The sequence below is a fragment of the Puntigrus tetrazona genome, chromosome 18, assembly GCF_018831695.1.
Source record: "Puntigrus tetrazona isolate hp1 chromosome 18, ASM1883169v1, whole genome shotgun sequence".
NCBI classification, from domain to species: Eukaryota; Metazoa; Chordata; class Actinopteri; order Cypriniformes; family Cyprinidae; genus Puntigrus; species Puntigrus tetrazona.
The window spans coordinates 24,457,949-24,473,389 of NC_056716.1; the positions used below are offsets into that span (position 1 = coordinate 24,457,949).

The window sequence follows — 15,441 nt, forward strand, 5'->3', positions numbered from 1 at the left end:
ATATATATATATATATATATATATATATTATAAAGTCATGATTGTTATTTGAGTAATATATATGCTATTTAAATGTTCATTAATTTCGCCTTAAGGAAACTGATGCATAGGTTGATGCATGTCGTTTTTTATTTTTGCCACGTGAAAAAAAAAATAAAGACTTCGTTCTCAAAGCGGAAATTGTTTTTATATTGACTTAAATCATCATTGTGACCTAAAGATGCTGCAGTCTAACGTGCATTTTCTTTTTAATAGATTTGTTGTTGTCGCCGTTTAATAATAGAAATCAAAAACTTCTTTTGGCCTGATTACAACTTTCACACCTACCCCGTTTGCGCTGAAACGACTGAGTAACCGACTCTGAAAGAAAAAAAACACACTCGCGCCAGCTAGTGGACAAGAGATGCACATCTTAATCATTTTTATATAAACGCATTTTTATATGAACTGATCTCTCTGATAGCAATTGGCTGTATTATGGCAGCACATAAACCCACAAACGGAACTGTTAAAAAAAAAAACAATGTTTAATTATCACAGTATTTCTTTGTCTTTTGGGAAAATGTATTATTTCCGGTTATTGGAAAGCCATAGAAATGTACTGAATATAAATTTGCTCAGGTTCCCTTATTTCTCTGTGAAGACGAAGATGAATTTAAAGCCGTCATATCGATATGTGGCTTGGAGAACCCTGAGAATAAAACAATCATAAGGAAATTGAGACACAGGAGAAGCTGACTCACCCGTTGTCCTGTAAAACAAGAGTCATAGTTCAATAATGCAAATTAATACTTTATGTGACCACCCCTCATTTGATATGTATAATGCATCAGCACAGAGGAAGACTTGGGCAGCATAGATTTGAACAGACATTTATGGTCATAGTGTAAGGATAGGTTAAAAGATCAACGCATAGTTCTACAACTAGTTAGGTAGTTTTAAACTACCTAAAAAAGGTACTCATCAGGGACATAATTTAAGCAAAAATTGGCCTGACAGCTGCAATAATGGCTCCTGTGAACCACTAGATGTCACTCTATTCTTTAAAAACACAAAGTGCCTTGAACCAAAGCGCTTTTAGATACACTATACAATTAATATATAATAAATAACCTAAGTAAAAGTTTACTGGTGAGTGGTTTGGCACGTTTTTGTTAATAGATTAAAATAAAATCACCTCTTTGCTCATGAAAGAATCAGCAAACACAAAATAAAGTTGTGCAGTCTAATTTTACAGAGATAATAACAATAATAATCACAAGGCTTAATCTCTTGAAAAGAACAGTTGGTATATGTAATAGACATACCCTTTTGTCATTAATAAACATTTAATAAAATTCATATATAGTTTTGCAGTAACACTTTACAATAAGGTGTCATTTGTTAACATCAGTTAATATGTTAACTAACATGCACAGTAAAAAATACATTACAATTTTTTTTGTCTTTGTTAACGTTAATGAAAATACAGTCATTCGTTGAAAGTTCGTGTTAGTTCACAATGCATTAACTAATGTTAGCGAACACAACTCGCAATTTTATAAAGCATTGGCAAATGCTGAGATGAACTAATATTACTAAATGCCGTATTTGTTCATTCTTATTCATGTTAGCTAATTTTGTTAACTAATGTTCATTAATGAACCTTGTTGTAAAGTGCAAAATATTACAAAAATGTGAAAAATAAATAAATTGCCAAATCGATGTGTCATGGTCATCCCTACTGTGTTGTCATGTAATGAGGATATATGAAACCTGTTAAAACCATAATGACAGCGTGTTCAGGTCAGTATGTGTAAATAAAGATAATATGGTTCATTGAAAATGAGTATGTTCAATACAAGTGAGCAGTTTTTTCCCAATATAAGTCTGTACTGTACATTAAAATTGCTCCAACACCGCAGCGTGGAGTTCAGACTTGCAGACATTGATGTTCCTATGCATACTTATTATTTTTTTTAATGGTATATTTCATTATTTTTATTATTGTTTTGGTTCACCTTTTGTAGATAAAGCATATTTATGTCCATTTCAATTGTGTAAGAAAGTTAACCCCTGTCTTTCAGTAATTTATGACCCTTTGCACTTGAACGGCAGACCTTTAGTGAGGAAGCTCCAGATTTTATTCATGGCAAACAGACTACTGAGACTCCTACAGCAAGCATCAGTGAAACACAGCCTGAGAGCGGTGCAGACTAACAATGAATTTTTTAGACCTCAATATCTGAATTTTTAAAGCACGCTGCATTTTTGATGATTATTGCATAAAAGCAACTTTCACAGGAAAAAGGTGCAGTCCTCCCCTTACAGAAGCAATAGATCAGGATTGCATATCTGACTTTTGTGCATAAACTAGCGGCCCTCACAGTTTGAACCTTTATGTCAGTGTTTGGTTGTTGACGTTGATACGTTTGACCCATGAACCCCTGGAGCTGTTTCTCGGGATAAGGGTTAGACTGGGACCAGAGGACGCAGTGTCTTGTTACACCTGCTCGTATCATACAACCCAGAGCCTGCGATCCTTGACTTCGCTGTCAATATTTAATGAGCTCTGCTAGACACTCTTTTCGGCCTGCTTTCGTGTGGACGAGACCAAGAAGGGAGGGGTGAGAAGAGGCAGGTGTTCGGCATCTTCTGTCAGTGTCTGTGAGGGAGCTGAGGAGAACTCCGGAGTTTCCATTATTGATGTACGCTAGCATAACTTTCACAATGCCGATACACTGACCCGAAGACAACCGGATTCGCCCCATTCCTCACTTTGTGCCTCGTTTTTGGATGTTCTCAGCCCAAACCGCATGAAGGATTGTACCCAGACCATCCAAACCAAAGTCCCTCCTCTTCTTCCTCTCTGTTCCGTCTCTGGCTCGGCATCTCTCCTCCTCCCCTCCAGTACACCTAGACCATCTCAGTCCAGCACAGGAGAGGATGCGCACCAGCGCCTAGTGGATATCCTGCTCAGACGTGTTTGAGGGACGGAAGAGCAAGGGAAGGAGAAATGCCACTGGGGGGGTTTGCGGGGCTAAAGGAGAAGCTCAAACCGGGGAAGGAGGAGTTGAAGAACAGTGTGGGCGACTCTCTGGGGAACCTGCAGAAGTAAGTGTGAAGGCAGTTCAACTGAAGTCTAAGCGATGAGAGGAAGATAAGAGAACATTGCTTGCTTATATATGCCGCATCATGCTTTTGGTATTGATTTAAATTCAATTATGGGATTTAGAATTTAGAATTGAAAAATCAACTTGGAATGAATTGAGCAGCTGATTTCTGAGATAAATCAATCACACTTCATATAAAAATGTAATTAACTGTAGAATATAATATAATTCTAGAACTTTATGTTATTATGTTTTTAAAGATTTGCGATAAGGGATGTTGGTAGTGTAATTGTATTTAATTTTTTTAAATGTAACGCTTTAACTGCCCCGTTTCAGAGTATTCCTACATTGCAAAATGCTTATCAAAGAAAGTAAGAAAATGATCTTAAGTACATTCTTATAAATATTCAAATCAAAATGTTGCCACGGGATATCGTTGCTTGTCAGGGCATCTAGAAATTATTCTGCACAAACCTAACATATTCACTTTGTACCTTGGCTAGTAATTTGCAAATGTTATCCAGTTTTTAAGATGTTTCCATACATATTTAATAGCTAGCATATTCAAAGAGATTAAAAACCTGAAGATTTCACATTATGTGAAATACACGTCATATATATTCCTGCACATTAGACAGCTTTATATGTGAGATAATGTACATAATTTCCTGTGTCTGTGTAATATTGCCATGAAATCTCTTAGAGGTTGTAGAACTAGAACTACACAATATAGAGCGAGAAAATTAATATATGGGTGCACAGTAAAGTCATGCAATATTTATTTTCATCGCTAGAAAAAAATGGCTGAATTTTACTTAGATTTGGGTATCCACTAAGCATGCATAAAATGCACCATAATGTAATTAGACAGTAGAGCATTAAACACAATAGCGATGAAAACAATATGTAGTAGAGTACCTGCTTTTGAAAATGTACTGAAAATGTTCAGGACAGAAAATACAGTGTTTTGGCTGTTTGCCACAGGCTTTATTTGAGAGAATGCAATGTTATAGAATGGCATCACCTTTAATTTTCTATTATTGTTACATTTCTTGTGGTAAATGAACAATACATTGCCTTGGCTGGATGATTATAATGTAAAAATTGTTAATTTTGGTTGATGGTAATCCTTGCACGTGGCTTTATGATATTACAGGTGATACTGTCTTTTTCTGGCCAGTTCTCTGCACATCTATGTTATTAAAATCAAAATTATAAAAAGCATCTTGAGAGTTTTCAATTCATTTTAAACCAACGATACAGAAAAACAAAACAACGTATGGAAACAATGTCTTTTCTGTTCTGAATAAGTGTATTGTTCACAATCTAAAAAAACTGCATATGGTCCATTTCAAGAGCGTACCAGAACAATACTTCACCTTAAAGGGGCTTATGTGCAATAACAATGCTTCGCAAACATCAGGAACAGGCTTCTTGATCCTCCATCCACAATCCTCCAGTGTCCAGCTTTTAGTGAGCTCCTTCTTCTGTGTGTAGAAGAACTCAGGTGTGCATTTCAAAATAGACAGATGAAAGTAATTCCTGTGAGGTGGAGGATGAGAGGAAAGATCCAGGTTCAGTAATGGAACAGGTGCGTGAGGGAGAGATGGATGGAGCAGCAAACGCAATATGACCTTTTCAATGCCACACTCTGGCAACCCTTACTAGCCCCCTCCAACTCTCAGTCCATCAGAACATCGCTAATAAATATGGGTATATCACTTTCAAAAGCACTAAGCCGAATCTATATCAGCTAAACTACATTTGCAATCCAAAAAGAGGACCGTTTTACACATCAGTTATGGAGTAAAATAAATCAATTTTTCATCTTTTGTCTACTGCAAGCCATGGCTATTTCTAAACCATTTTATTCCTTCCTACAATAGAAAGATTGACGGTTCTAATGCGGCTGAAGAGGACAACATTGAGCTGACAGAAGATGGTCGGCCAGTGGCGGCCCCTGAACGCAGCCCACCCATTTTGGATTGTGGCTGCTTTGGCCTCCCCAAACGTTACATCATAGCCATCCTCAGCGGACTTGGCTTTTGCATCTCATTTGGCATTCGCTGCAACCTCGGTGTAGCCATTGTCGAAATGGTTAACAACAACACGGTCTACATCAACGGGACTGCAGTCATGCAGGTGAAACCAGGAACATATAAACTCAAAATACCAAATTACCTTTACATTTTTTAACTATCAAGGGTAAAAGAATAGTTTGCCCCCAAAAAGTTTGTCATCATTTACTTACCCTCATTTTATTCCAAACATCTGGCTTTGTTAAACACACACAAAAGATTAAATTAGTCCCTAGCTAGTATATTCAGCGGTCCTGGCTTGAAAAAGTTAAAAAAAAGGTCTAAATAGTTCATTTGACTTTTTCAGCTATCAAGTTTAAAAGACCAATTATCTTTTTTTCTGGCTTGAATTCTCATTAGTGACTTTTTAAGTATTGGCTGCAACAATTTCCTGTAATTTCCTGTCATAAGAAATTTTAGGAGGCAGGCATGACTCACAGACACACACACACACACAAACACACACACATACTTATTTAGAGGTCATTTTACTATGAATATCTCACGATAACTCATTTTTATATCACACACACAAATGTGCGTGCAAAAGTTTTGTATCGTTTTTGTATTTTTTTATTACTATTCTTTTTTTATTTTATTAATTATATACAGCTAACTTTGTCTCCTCTAATGCGTGTTTCTTTCAGCCAGCACAGTTTAATTGGGATCCAGAAACAGTGGGATTGATACACGGCTCATTTTTCTGGGGCTACATTGTCACTCAAATCCCGGGAGGTTTCATCTCCAATAAGCTAGCAGCTAACAGGTGAGCCTTGTCTTGACACACGGGCCTTCATGCCATGTTTGGAAGGCAGATGTATATTCCATCATACAACTCCTATATTTCATTCAATGTTGAAAGGTGTCTGAAGGGGGGACCACATGAGTGCAGTGGTCAGGGCCGCAAGGGTTAAATTTGTGCCTTGTGTTGATTAGAGGGGCGATAGCGGTCTTGTAATAAAAGCCTCACAGGAAAAGAGGACACGTGGCTGACAGAGTTAATAATGAAAGATCCAGCAGTAGATCTCTCACTGAAACACCAGCCACTGGAATATTACAAGTGTCACTTACACACTGTTTTGGAAAAAAAGAAGAAGCAGCAGATGGATGGATTAAATGGAGATAAAGGACAAGTGAATGAACCAAAATGACTCTCTTCTGTGTGATCCAGTGATGTCGATGCACCAGCTTCATGCCTATTCAGACTGATGGGTTTTTTCAGCAAAGTGGATTTTGAATAGGAAAAAAATGTCTTTAGAAATTAGTTTGCAAAAATAATAAAGGTAAAAAGTTTGTCATTTGAGCAGTACAATCAAGTTGGATATCAAATCTGCATAAACATGATAGCAAGCCAAGTTAGTATCTTTGAGATAGTATTATAGCTTTTATTAATATTTTAATAGATATTTTTATATAATAGTCTATATATAATAGACTTATATATATAATATTTTTAACAGTCTGCACAATTTTTTTAATTTATTTTGTTTTAGTTATCTTCTACATCAAATTAAACTAAATGCAATTGATAAATGTTGTCTTTTTCAAGCTTTTTTTATATTTAATAACTAATATGTAATATATAGTTCAAAGATGTTTTCATTTGATCATGTCTTAATGAAATACATAAAGATCCCAACTTATTATAAGCTTCAAACTAAATTCTGTGCATTTTAATGCTTTTTGATATAACATTTATGAAATCATCATTACACTCCTTAAAAATTTACAGCATTTCTTTTTTATGTGCCACCAAGTTGTAAATATTTTATGATTAATGTCTTTCAGTATAATTTTGACTGAATCCATGATACCTGCATTAACTAACATTACTAAATGTCTCTGAATTATTCTCAGGGTGTTTGGAGCAGCCATTTTCTTGACGTCAGTGCTAAACATGTTTATTCCATCAGCTGCCAGGGTCCACTATGGCTGTGTCATGTTTGTGCGAATCTTACAAGGACTGGTGGAAGTGAGTGTGTACACACGTGGCATGACCTTATATATTATGTATTAATTTTAAATGCCATGCTATTGGTCATTGTATTTAAAGCAGTAATCCACTCAATTAAAACAATCACCCTATTTATGACGTCATTGTGGGTGAACTGTTCCTTTAAGTAAGGATTAATCATTACAATAAAATAAAGTATTAAGAAAGAAAGAAAGAAAGAAAGAAAGAAAGAAAGAAAGAAAGAAAGAAAGAAAGAACAGATAGGCCTACTAACCGCGCACGTTGTTTACAGGGTGTAACATATCCTGCCTGCCATGGGATGTGGAGCAGATGGGCTCCTCCACTGGAAAGAAGTCGTCTGGCTACTACCTCGTTCTGTGGTGAGTAGGTTCGTAAAAGACGATTTTACTGAACGTGTCAGGAGTTACTGCAGTCCGTAATGTTTTTGTTTCAAAATGTACAAAATAGATACCGCTGCGGAATAACCAGGTAACCGTGTGATTCGCCATAGACGTAAACAGAAAAGAAGTAGCTCCGGCTATAATGTTCTTCCGCAAGATGCATGCGGTTCCATCTATTCACCGCTAGAGAGTTAAAAGTTACAAACTGTATACAAAATCGCCCCCAATACACTTAAATAGCACACTATATTGAGCGGACAGCAGTTTTAAGTGCTGTCTGAAACCATAGTGGACGTTCTCGAGTGCACCACAGTCTAGTTGACCAGTCAACTGTGAATATATATATATATATATATATATATATATATATATATATATATATATATATATATATATATATATATATATATATATATATATATACTCAAATGCATTAAAACAGCCGTCTTTCACAATAAACAGGTGCCAATGTGCTTTAAACAGCTCTTGACATGATCACTGAATGAAGATGGCTTCACCTTCTGTATGTGAAAGAGGCTTTCTTCTTTTGACAAATGAAGCACCACCCTCTTCTCTATGTTCAAAAGCTTACTCGAGAATCTTTTCCCATGCCAAACAGTAAGGTTTACAAGTGCATCCAGTAATAAAATTTACATTAAGACACCTTTTCATTAAAATCCCATTTCCTGCAGCTGCCAGCCTGTCCTTCAGGCAGAGGCACATGTTGCACTCAGGTCTAGAGTTGTTGTACATGTAACTGAGAAGAGTACTACTAAATTTCATAAAGGGCATTGCCATTTATTGCTTAAAAGTTCTTAAAGCTTGTTAACCTGGGTAAATAATGACAGAATCCATTTTTGGCTGAACCATTTCTTTAAAAAATCTAATTACTACATTAAAACGAACAATTTCTTAAAAATTCTTAAAGCTGAACCAAACCAATCGCGCCAGTTTTCCTCTGGCAGTTATGAGGCAACCCCCGCAATGGCTTCAAATTATTGAACTGTCATGTGAAGGAAATATTGCAGGTTGATTAATGCCCTCTCTCTTAATTTAACTTTCTTAATTACGCCTCTGTGTGTGTGTTCTGGTTGACAGGATCTTACGCAGGAGCTGTGATAGCCATGCCACTGGCTGGAATATTAGTGCAGTATGTAGGCTGGCCCTCTGTCTTCTATATATATGGTGAGTTTAGGGTAAGCCTTTCAGCTGTTTTGGTAAAAAATTAAAACTGAAAAACAGAATGAAAATGAAATCGCATCCAAAATAAACGTTTTGTTTTTATATATGTGTACTGTGTGTATTTATTATGTATAAAGACATACATATACACTATGTATTTTAAAAATATTTACATGTGTATGTTTATATTCGTATAATTTATATTATATGTATAACAGCAGGTAAAATTAGTGTAAGAAAATAGAATAGCACAGGGTGCATGCATTGCTCAGGTGTGATTTTGGCAAACTTCAAATCTTGAAGGGTCTATGGGCCTCTTCTATGAACTCTGATCTTTAATTTTTATTTTCTATTGGATTCAAGTTGGGTGATGTGATGGGTCATTCTAGCAGCTTTATTTTCTTTCTCTGAAACCAACTGTTTTCGTTGACTGTGTTTGGGATTATTGTCTTGCTGAAATGTCCACCCTTTTTCATCTTCCATCATCCTGGTGTTGGGACTGGACCAGCTAATATTAATGTCCACTTCTAATTATTTATATATTTCTGCTAGTGTCTTGGCTTGATATGGCTTTTTGCACCTCCCGTTCTTCATGTGTTCAATACTTTTTCCCTGTATAATTTTGTTTTATTCTGCATAATTTAAGCAGCACCTTTAAAAATATATTTGAATGGTGGCAATCAGTACTTAATTTACCTGCTGTAAATGTATTTAATATATAAACACAACACATTTTTCTTAAATATATAGAGGTACATCTAAAAAAATTTGAATATCATGAAAAACATTTTTTTGTAAATTATTTCATATATGTTTTAGACATGTAAAAACATGTTTTCTTGTTTTAATTTGGATGATTAGAGGTTATAGCCCATAAAAGTCAAAATCCAGTATTTCAATATTTCATTTCAGTTTCATTAAGTGACCATCCCTACAATACAAATTCCGGGTATCTCTTGTTCTTTGATGCCACAATAATTGGGAAGACTGCTGACTTGGCAATGGTCCAGAAGACGATCATTGACACCCTCCACAAAGAGGTGTCACGGAAGCTCATTACTGAAAAAGCTGCCTGTGTGCTGTATCAAAGCACATTAAATGCAAGGTTCATTGGATGGAAGAAATTGGATAGAAAAAGGCGTTCAAGCAACAGGGATGAATTCAACCTCGTGAATACTGCCAAGCAAAGCTGATTTAAACACTTACGAGAGCTTTTCAAGGAGTGGACTGACGCTGGAGTCAGTGCATCAAGAGTCTCCAAGCTCAGACATCTACAGGAAAATTTAGCATTTCATTTGGAAATCAAGATCTTGAGTCCTGGAGACTTGAAGACGGGAGAGGCACAGGTTTCTGAAGTCGTGATGATTTGGGGTGCTGTGACATCTGCTGGTCCATGTGCATTGTGTTTCATCAAGTAAAAAGTCAATGCAGCCTTCTGTCAGGTGATTTTGAAACACTTTATGCGTCCATCTGCTAAAAAAACTTTTGAAGATGCTGATTTCCTTTGCCAGCAGGACCATAGCACCCACTTCTAGTTGCTTTGCTGATCATGATATTACTGTGCTTGATTGGTCAACCAACATGCCTGACCTGAACCCCATGTGGAATCTATTGTATATTTTCAAGAGAAAGATGAGAAACAGCTGATCCAACAATACAGACGAGCTGAAGGCTCAATATAGTGCCTCAGCAGAGCTACAGGCTGATCTCTTTCATACCACTCCTCACTGGTGTTAAAAGAGGCCAACCAAGTATTGAGTGCAGAAATGAACATACTTTCAAGAACTTCCACTTTTCTGCTTTGCAAATACTTTTTTGATATTAATAAATATTCAAATATTTTGAGGTAGTGGATTTTGACTTTTATGAGCTTTCAGCTCTAATCATTAAAATTAAAACAAAATTTTAAACATTTTACTTTACATGTAATGAATATAAAATATATATGAAAGTTTCACATTTTGAAATGGTACCAATGGTATATTTATAATGTATATATAAATACAAACACATGCATGTATAGGTAAAAAACCCTCTTTTTTTTACCTATACATGCATGTGTTTGTATTTATATATACATAATAAATATACACAGTACACACATATATATATTATGTACCCAAATACCTTTAGTTTGGATGTGATTAATTGCAATTAATCATTTCCCAGCACTAATTCATATTAAATCACAGTGAATCACTTTGAACTGAAGTGAATCAAATCAAGCTTAATTTAGCTAAATAGAACTGAATTGATTAAAGGTTCAGAATGGTCTATAAAAGAACCATTTAGGAACTTCTCTTATTTCTTTTTTCAGTACTTTTTATTTTAGTAATCAAATTTTTATCTCATATCCAGGGGTGTTTGGCATAATATGGTATATTTTCTGGCTCTTGCTGGCTTATGACAGTCCCGCGATCCATCCCACCATCAGTGAGGAAGAAAGGACATACATCGAGACTTCTATTGGGGAAGGAGCCAATTTAATGAGTGCTACTGAGGTAGTCCAAAGATTTCTTTCATGCATTTGGTATAATAAACTGTAAAAATGTATATAATATTAAAATGGTAATGTAACATTACTTTGTAAAAACAGCTTTTTTTCTCTTTGCAGAAATTTAAAACTCCTTGGCGTGAATTCTTCACATCTATGCCTGTCTATGCCATCATTGTGGCAAACTTCTGCCGTAGCTGGACCTTTTACCTCCTGCTCATTAGTCAGCCAGCTTACTTTGAAGAGGTCTTTGGGTTCCCCATCAGCAAGGTGGGCTGTTAATGTTACAGAATCATCTGTGAATTTAATAACCATTGTTCACTTGAGAATTAAGCTATGTGTTGTTGGGCTGTTTCAGGTGGGCATTCTGTCAGCGGTGCCACACATGGTGATGACGATCATTGTGCCGATTGGAGGCCAGCTGGCTGACTTCCTGAGGAGTCGGAAAATCCTGTCTACTACAACCGTGCGCAAAATTATGAACTGTGGGGGTAGGCAAAGTCCCAAGCTTCTTGGTTTTGTAGGGTTACTACACCCCAAATATGTATATATCTTTATGAATCACTTACCCCCATGTCGTTCCAAAATTATTTTTGGTTTCTTTACATACAAAAAGTATTCTAGTAGCTTCATAACGTTATGGTTGAACCACTGAAGGCAGATGGAGCATTCAGGCAATGCCTTTCATACTTTTCTTTACCTTGATAGAGCAGTGAAATGGATAAAGGAACGGTCTAATTTTTTAAAAGTTGAACGTGTCTTTTGGAATGCTCTGCTCTGTCGTGGGCAAGACTAAATTCTGCCATCATCCACAGGTTTTGGCATGGAGGCCACGTTGCTGCTGGTGGTTGGGTTCTCACACACACGTGCAGTGGCCATCTCATTCCTCATCCTGGCGGTGGGCTTCAGTGGATTTGCGATATCAGGTGATGCATGAGACAGGCGTCAGTCATCAGAGTGTCAGTCTACACAATCCCCTGCTATTTAGCTTTGTTTGATTCTAACCTTTTAAGTTTCTTTGTGCTTATGCCAGTTCTCCGGTTTCAATAATGCTCAGTTGTAATGAAAGAACAAAGTATAAAGTGCATGACGATTGAAACTGGAGTGTTAGTTTCTAAAATGACACAGGAGAGGATCTGAATATGTGAAATGCATTTCTATTCTTTGACACAGGATTCAATGTAAACCATCTGGACATAGCTCCTCGCTATGCCAGTATTCTTATGGGCATCTCTAATGGAGTGGGTACCCTGTCTGGAATGGTGTGCCCTCTCATTGTTGGAGCCCTCACCAAACACAAGGTATTTAACTTCTAATAAAATTCTAATGTTAATAATTTGATATAAATAAAAAATATATATAAATGCTAAAATATGTAAATTTAAATATTTATTTTATAACCAATGTAACCATATTTATTTTAGAACCAATATAACCAAAATATGTTTTCCCGACTCAAAAATTATTTTAATTGAATTTTTAGAAAATTGTAAAATTACATTAAATTCTTGCAATTTAAAAAAATTAATTGTGGTTATTTAATTCATCAATACTTCTATTTTCTTTTATTAAAGTTCGAAAGCAAGCAGTTTGCCGCAATTTATCATAATCTATATCCTGGTGCCTTTGAAATTGGATTTTTGAGGGATCTTTGAGTCAAAATTTGAGAACCACTGATTTATACCGATAAATATTAAAAATATTTACACATTGATAACCAAAAATGAAGTTTATTAAATGTTAAGTATTCTTTAATGGGTAAGATCAGGTAGAAATATCTTTTTAAGGTAACAACTGCCTATAACGTTTTATCATGTACAGTTTAGTAAAGTGATTATTAAATAAATAATAAAGTAACCAGAACTGTGTAGGTTCAAACTCCAGAAGTGGTGATTCATGAACTATAAAGATAACAATTTTACTTTTTCACTTTGGAACAAGACACTTTAATTAACCCTTAATGGGTTAAAATAAGCAAATTGAATGCAATTTTTGCATGTCCTCATTATATTTCTACATTCTCGCTAGACCCGTCTGGAGTGGCAGCACGTCTTTGTGATTGCTTCCATGGTGCATTACACTGGCGTGGTCTTCTATGCCATCTTCGCCTCTGGTGAGAAGCAGGACTGGGCCGATCCTGAGAGCACCAGTGACGAGAAATGCGGCATCATAGGGGAAGATGAGCTGGCTGATGAGACCGAGCCCAACAGCGACAGTGCACTAGCCACCAAGCAGAAAACCTACGGAACCACAGAAAGCTCTGCGGGCCGCAAGCAAGGCTGGAAGAAGAAGAGAGGGGTGACCATGCAAGCGGATGAAGATCACGGATCAAATCATTACGAAAATGGGGAATATCAGAATCAGGATCAATGACATTTTGGTCACCAAACGCCCGAGACTGAGACCTGAGGTGTAGGAGTGTTTATTTAAGTAACCCACCCTGGGAATACAACATTCCACCTGACATTTGACACAACAGTATATTTGAGTTGTGAAGATATATTTTGGATGGCTTCCTTTATGATTTCAACCTGCTGTAGAAGGCCAAGGAACAGTCACATGAGAATGATCTGTGAGTAGTTAATTTGACAAACATAGGCAGACGTAGTTTCTGCGTCTATACTACCTGTTTAAAAGTTCAGTACAATATTTAAAAAAAAATCATAATTTTTTATTTAGCGAGGAGGCATTAAATTGGTCAAAAATCACAGTAATAACATTTATAATGCTACAAAATATTTATATTTTATCAAATGCTGTTCTTTTGAACTTAATATTTATTATTTTTATTTATTAAATAATGTTTTTTATCATATTAGCATGATTTGAGAAGGATCATGTGACACTGAAGACTGATTGGAGCAATGACTGCTGAAAAAAGTAACTTTAAATGTTTTACTGTATTTTTGACCAAATAAATGCAGCCTTGATGAGCATAATTGAATCATGATGTGCTCTCAATATAAACGTCTGAATATCATTGCATTACAAAATTTTAAACCATGTGGCATCCCCTGTTTTTTTTGCATATATACCTATATTTATTTTATAATAAAAAAAAAAAAAAAACCTTTACGAAACGGCTTGTTTCAAAATAGTTTTTGTGCTATATTGCTCAACATTAATTGGGTATTTCGTGAGTATGCAATGACATTCGTACAATTTTAAGATGGGCACAAGTGGACACTGTATTTCAGTCAAACAACTAAACGAAGAACAAACAAATAGTTATTAAATCATAACTTTATTCCAAAGTCTTTTTATATCTACCATACTGCAAGGCTGACAGCAACATATTCATCAGCTCTTTTTTATTTTATGATTTTATGTTTCGATTGTTGTCAGCTATGCAAAGAAAGCAGGTGTGTAGTGCATTAACAGGTTAAAGAGTCCATGGCTTTTCTTGCATGCAGTTGTACAGCCTCCAAAAACCTTTTTGCTGAATTCGGCACATCTCAGAGAGTATTGTTTTATCATAAAAGTAAATAATGGTCTATAGTGGTCCTTTTAAAAAAGCAGTATGTCCACCGTTGATATCTCATAGTTCAGTTTATCGTTTACATATGCATAGGTGGAAGAGCTTTGATGAAGTTTGGTTGAATATGTAGAAATTAACCATTTTAGTACTTATAAAATAGAATATGGATTTAAAAAAAAAAGAAACAATCCGCAATGTGCCTGATTATTTTCTTTTTTTGCACAATACCTGTTAAAAAAGACATTTCATTGCTTGCATGGATGTCAAGATGATTGTGCACTTTACCATTGCATCACTGTAACTGATGTCTCTTTAAATGTTTATTTGGAGGAGAATAAAAAAAAATCTTTAAATTTATCTTTACACTTTCATATGTGCTAAAAATATTACTACTGACGTAGTAGAGTTTTAATATAGTTCAGATGGCATGCATAATTGATTCTCTTTGGCACATACATTAGATTACAGCTACGGCTGCTCTTCTGTTTAAACAGCATCTTACACTATTAATGAGCTGAGTGTGGAACAATTGAAATCGAAGTAGACGTAACCGAGACTTCGGACTCACGACATCTTCTTTCTCGGGAAGAATAGACGCGTGTTTATGCTGGGATTCTTAAATTGGCTCACTTCGTCTTTGTTAGGAGCTGACAGAGCTCTCCTGGTTTGTGTCATGTGGGAGTAAACAGCCCTCACATTATCACTATTTTTATGTTCACAGCAGCATTTTACAGTGTACCGCAAATTAGTCTGACCACCCAA

The 15,441-nt window shown here is 35.7% G+C and overlaps 1 protein-coding gene and 1 long non-coding RNA gene across 3 annotated transcripts; one reads left to right on the forward strand and one right to left on the reverse strand.

Annotated features, from left to right (window-relative positions):
- Window positions 1–1,211: 1,211 nt before the first annotated feature.
- On the reverse strand, window positions 1,212–7,679 carry LOC122362556. 2 transcript variants are annotated; one of them, XR_006253131.1, is made up of 4 exons: window positions 7,597–7,679; window positions 7,399–7,499; window positions 4,472–4,634; window positions 1,212–3,085 (listed from the first exon to the last, which is right to left on the reverse strand). It is a non-coding gene; the product is annotated as an uncharacterized LOC122362556 (long non-coding RNA). The 2 variants fall into 2 exon arrangements; XR_006253130.1 differs by lacking the exon at window positions 7,597–7,679 and having other exon boundaries at window positions 7,399–7,527.
- On the forward strand, window positions 2,968–15,003 carry slc17a8 (solute carrier family 17 member 8). The gene is made up of 12 exons (XM_043264074.1): window positions 2,968–3,093; window positions 4,979–5,234; window positions 5,818–5,936; window positions 7,028–7,142; window positions 7,417–7,504; window positions 8,624–8,710; window positions 11,066–11,208; window positions 11,322–11,471; window positions 11,560–11,692; window positions 12,017–12,127; window positions 12,375–12,502; window positions 13,230–15,003. The coding sequence occupies exons 1-12, from the start codon at window positions 2,996–2,998 to the stop codon at window positions 13,572–13,574; spliced, it is 1,773 nt and encodes a 590-aa protein (XP_043120009.1). The 5' UTR covers window positions 2,968–2,995; the 3' UTR covers window positions 13,575–15,003.
- The last annotated feature ends 438 nt before the right edge of the window (window positions 15,004–15,441 follow it).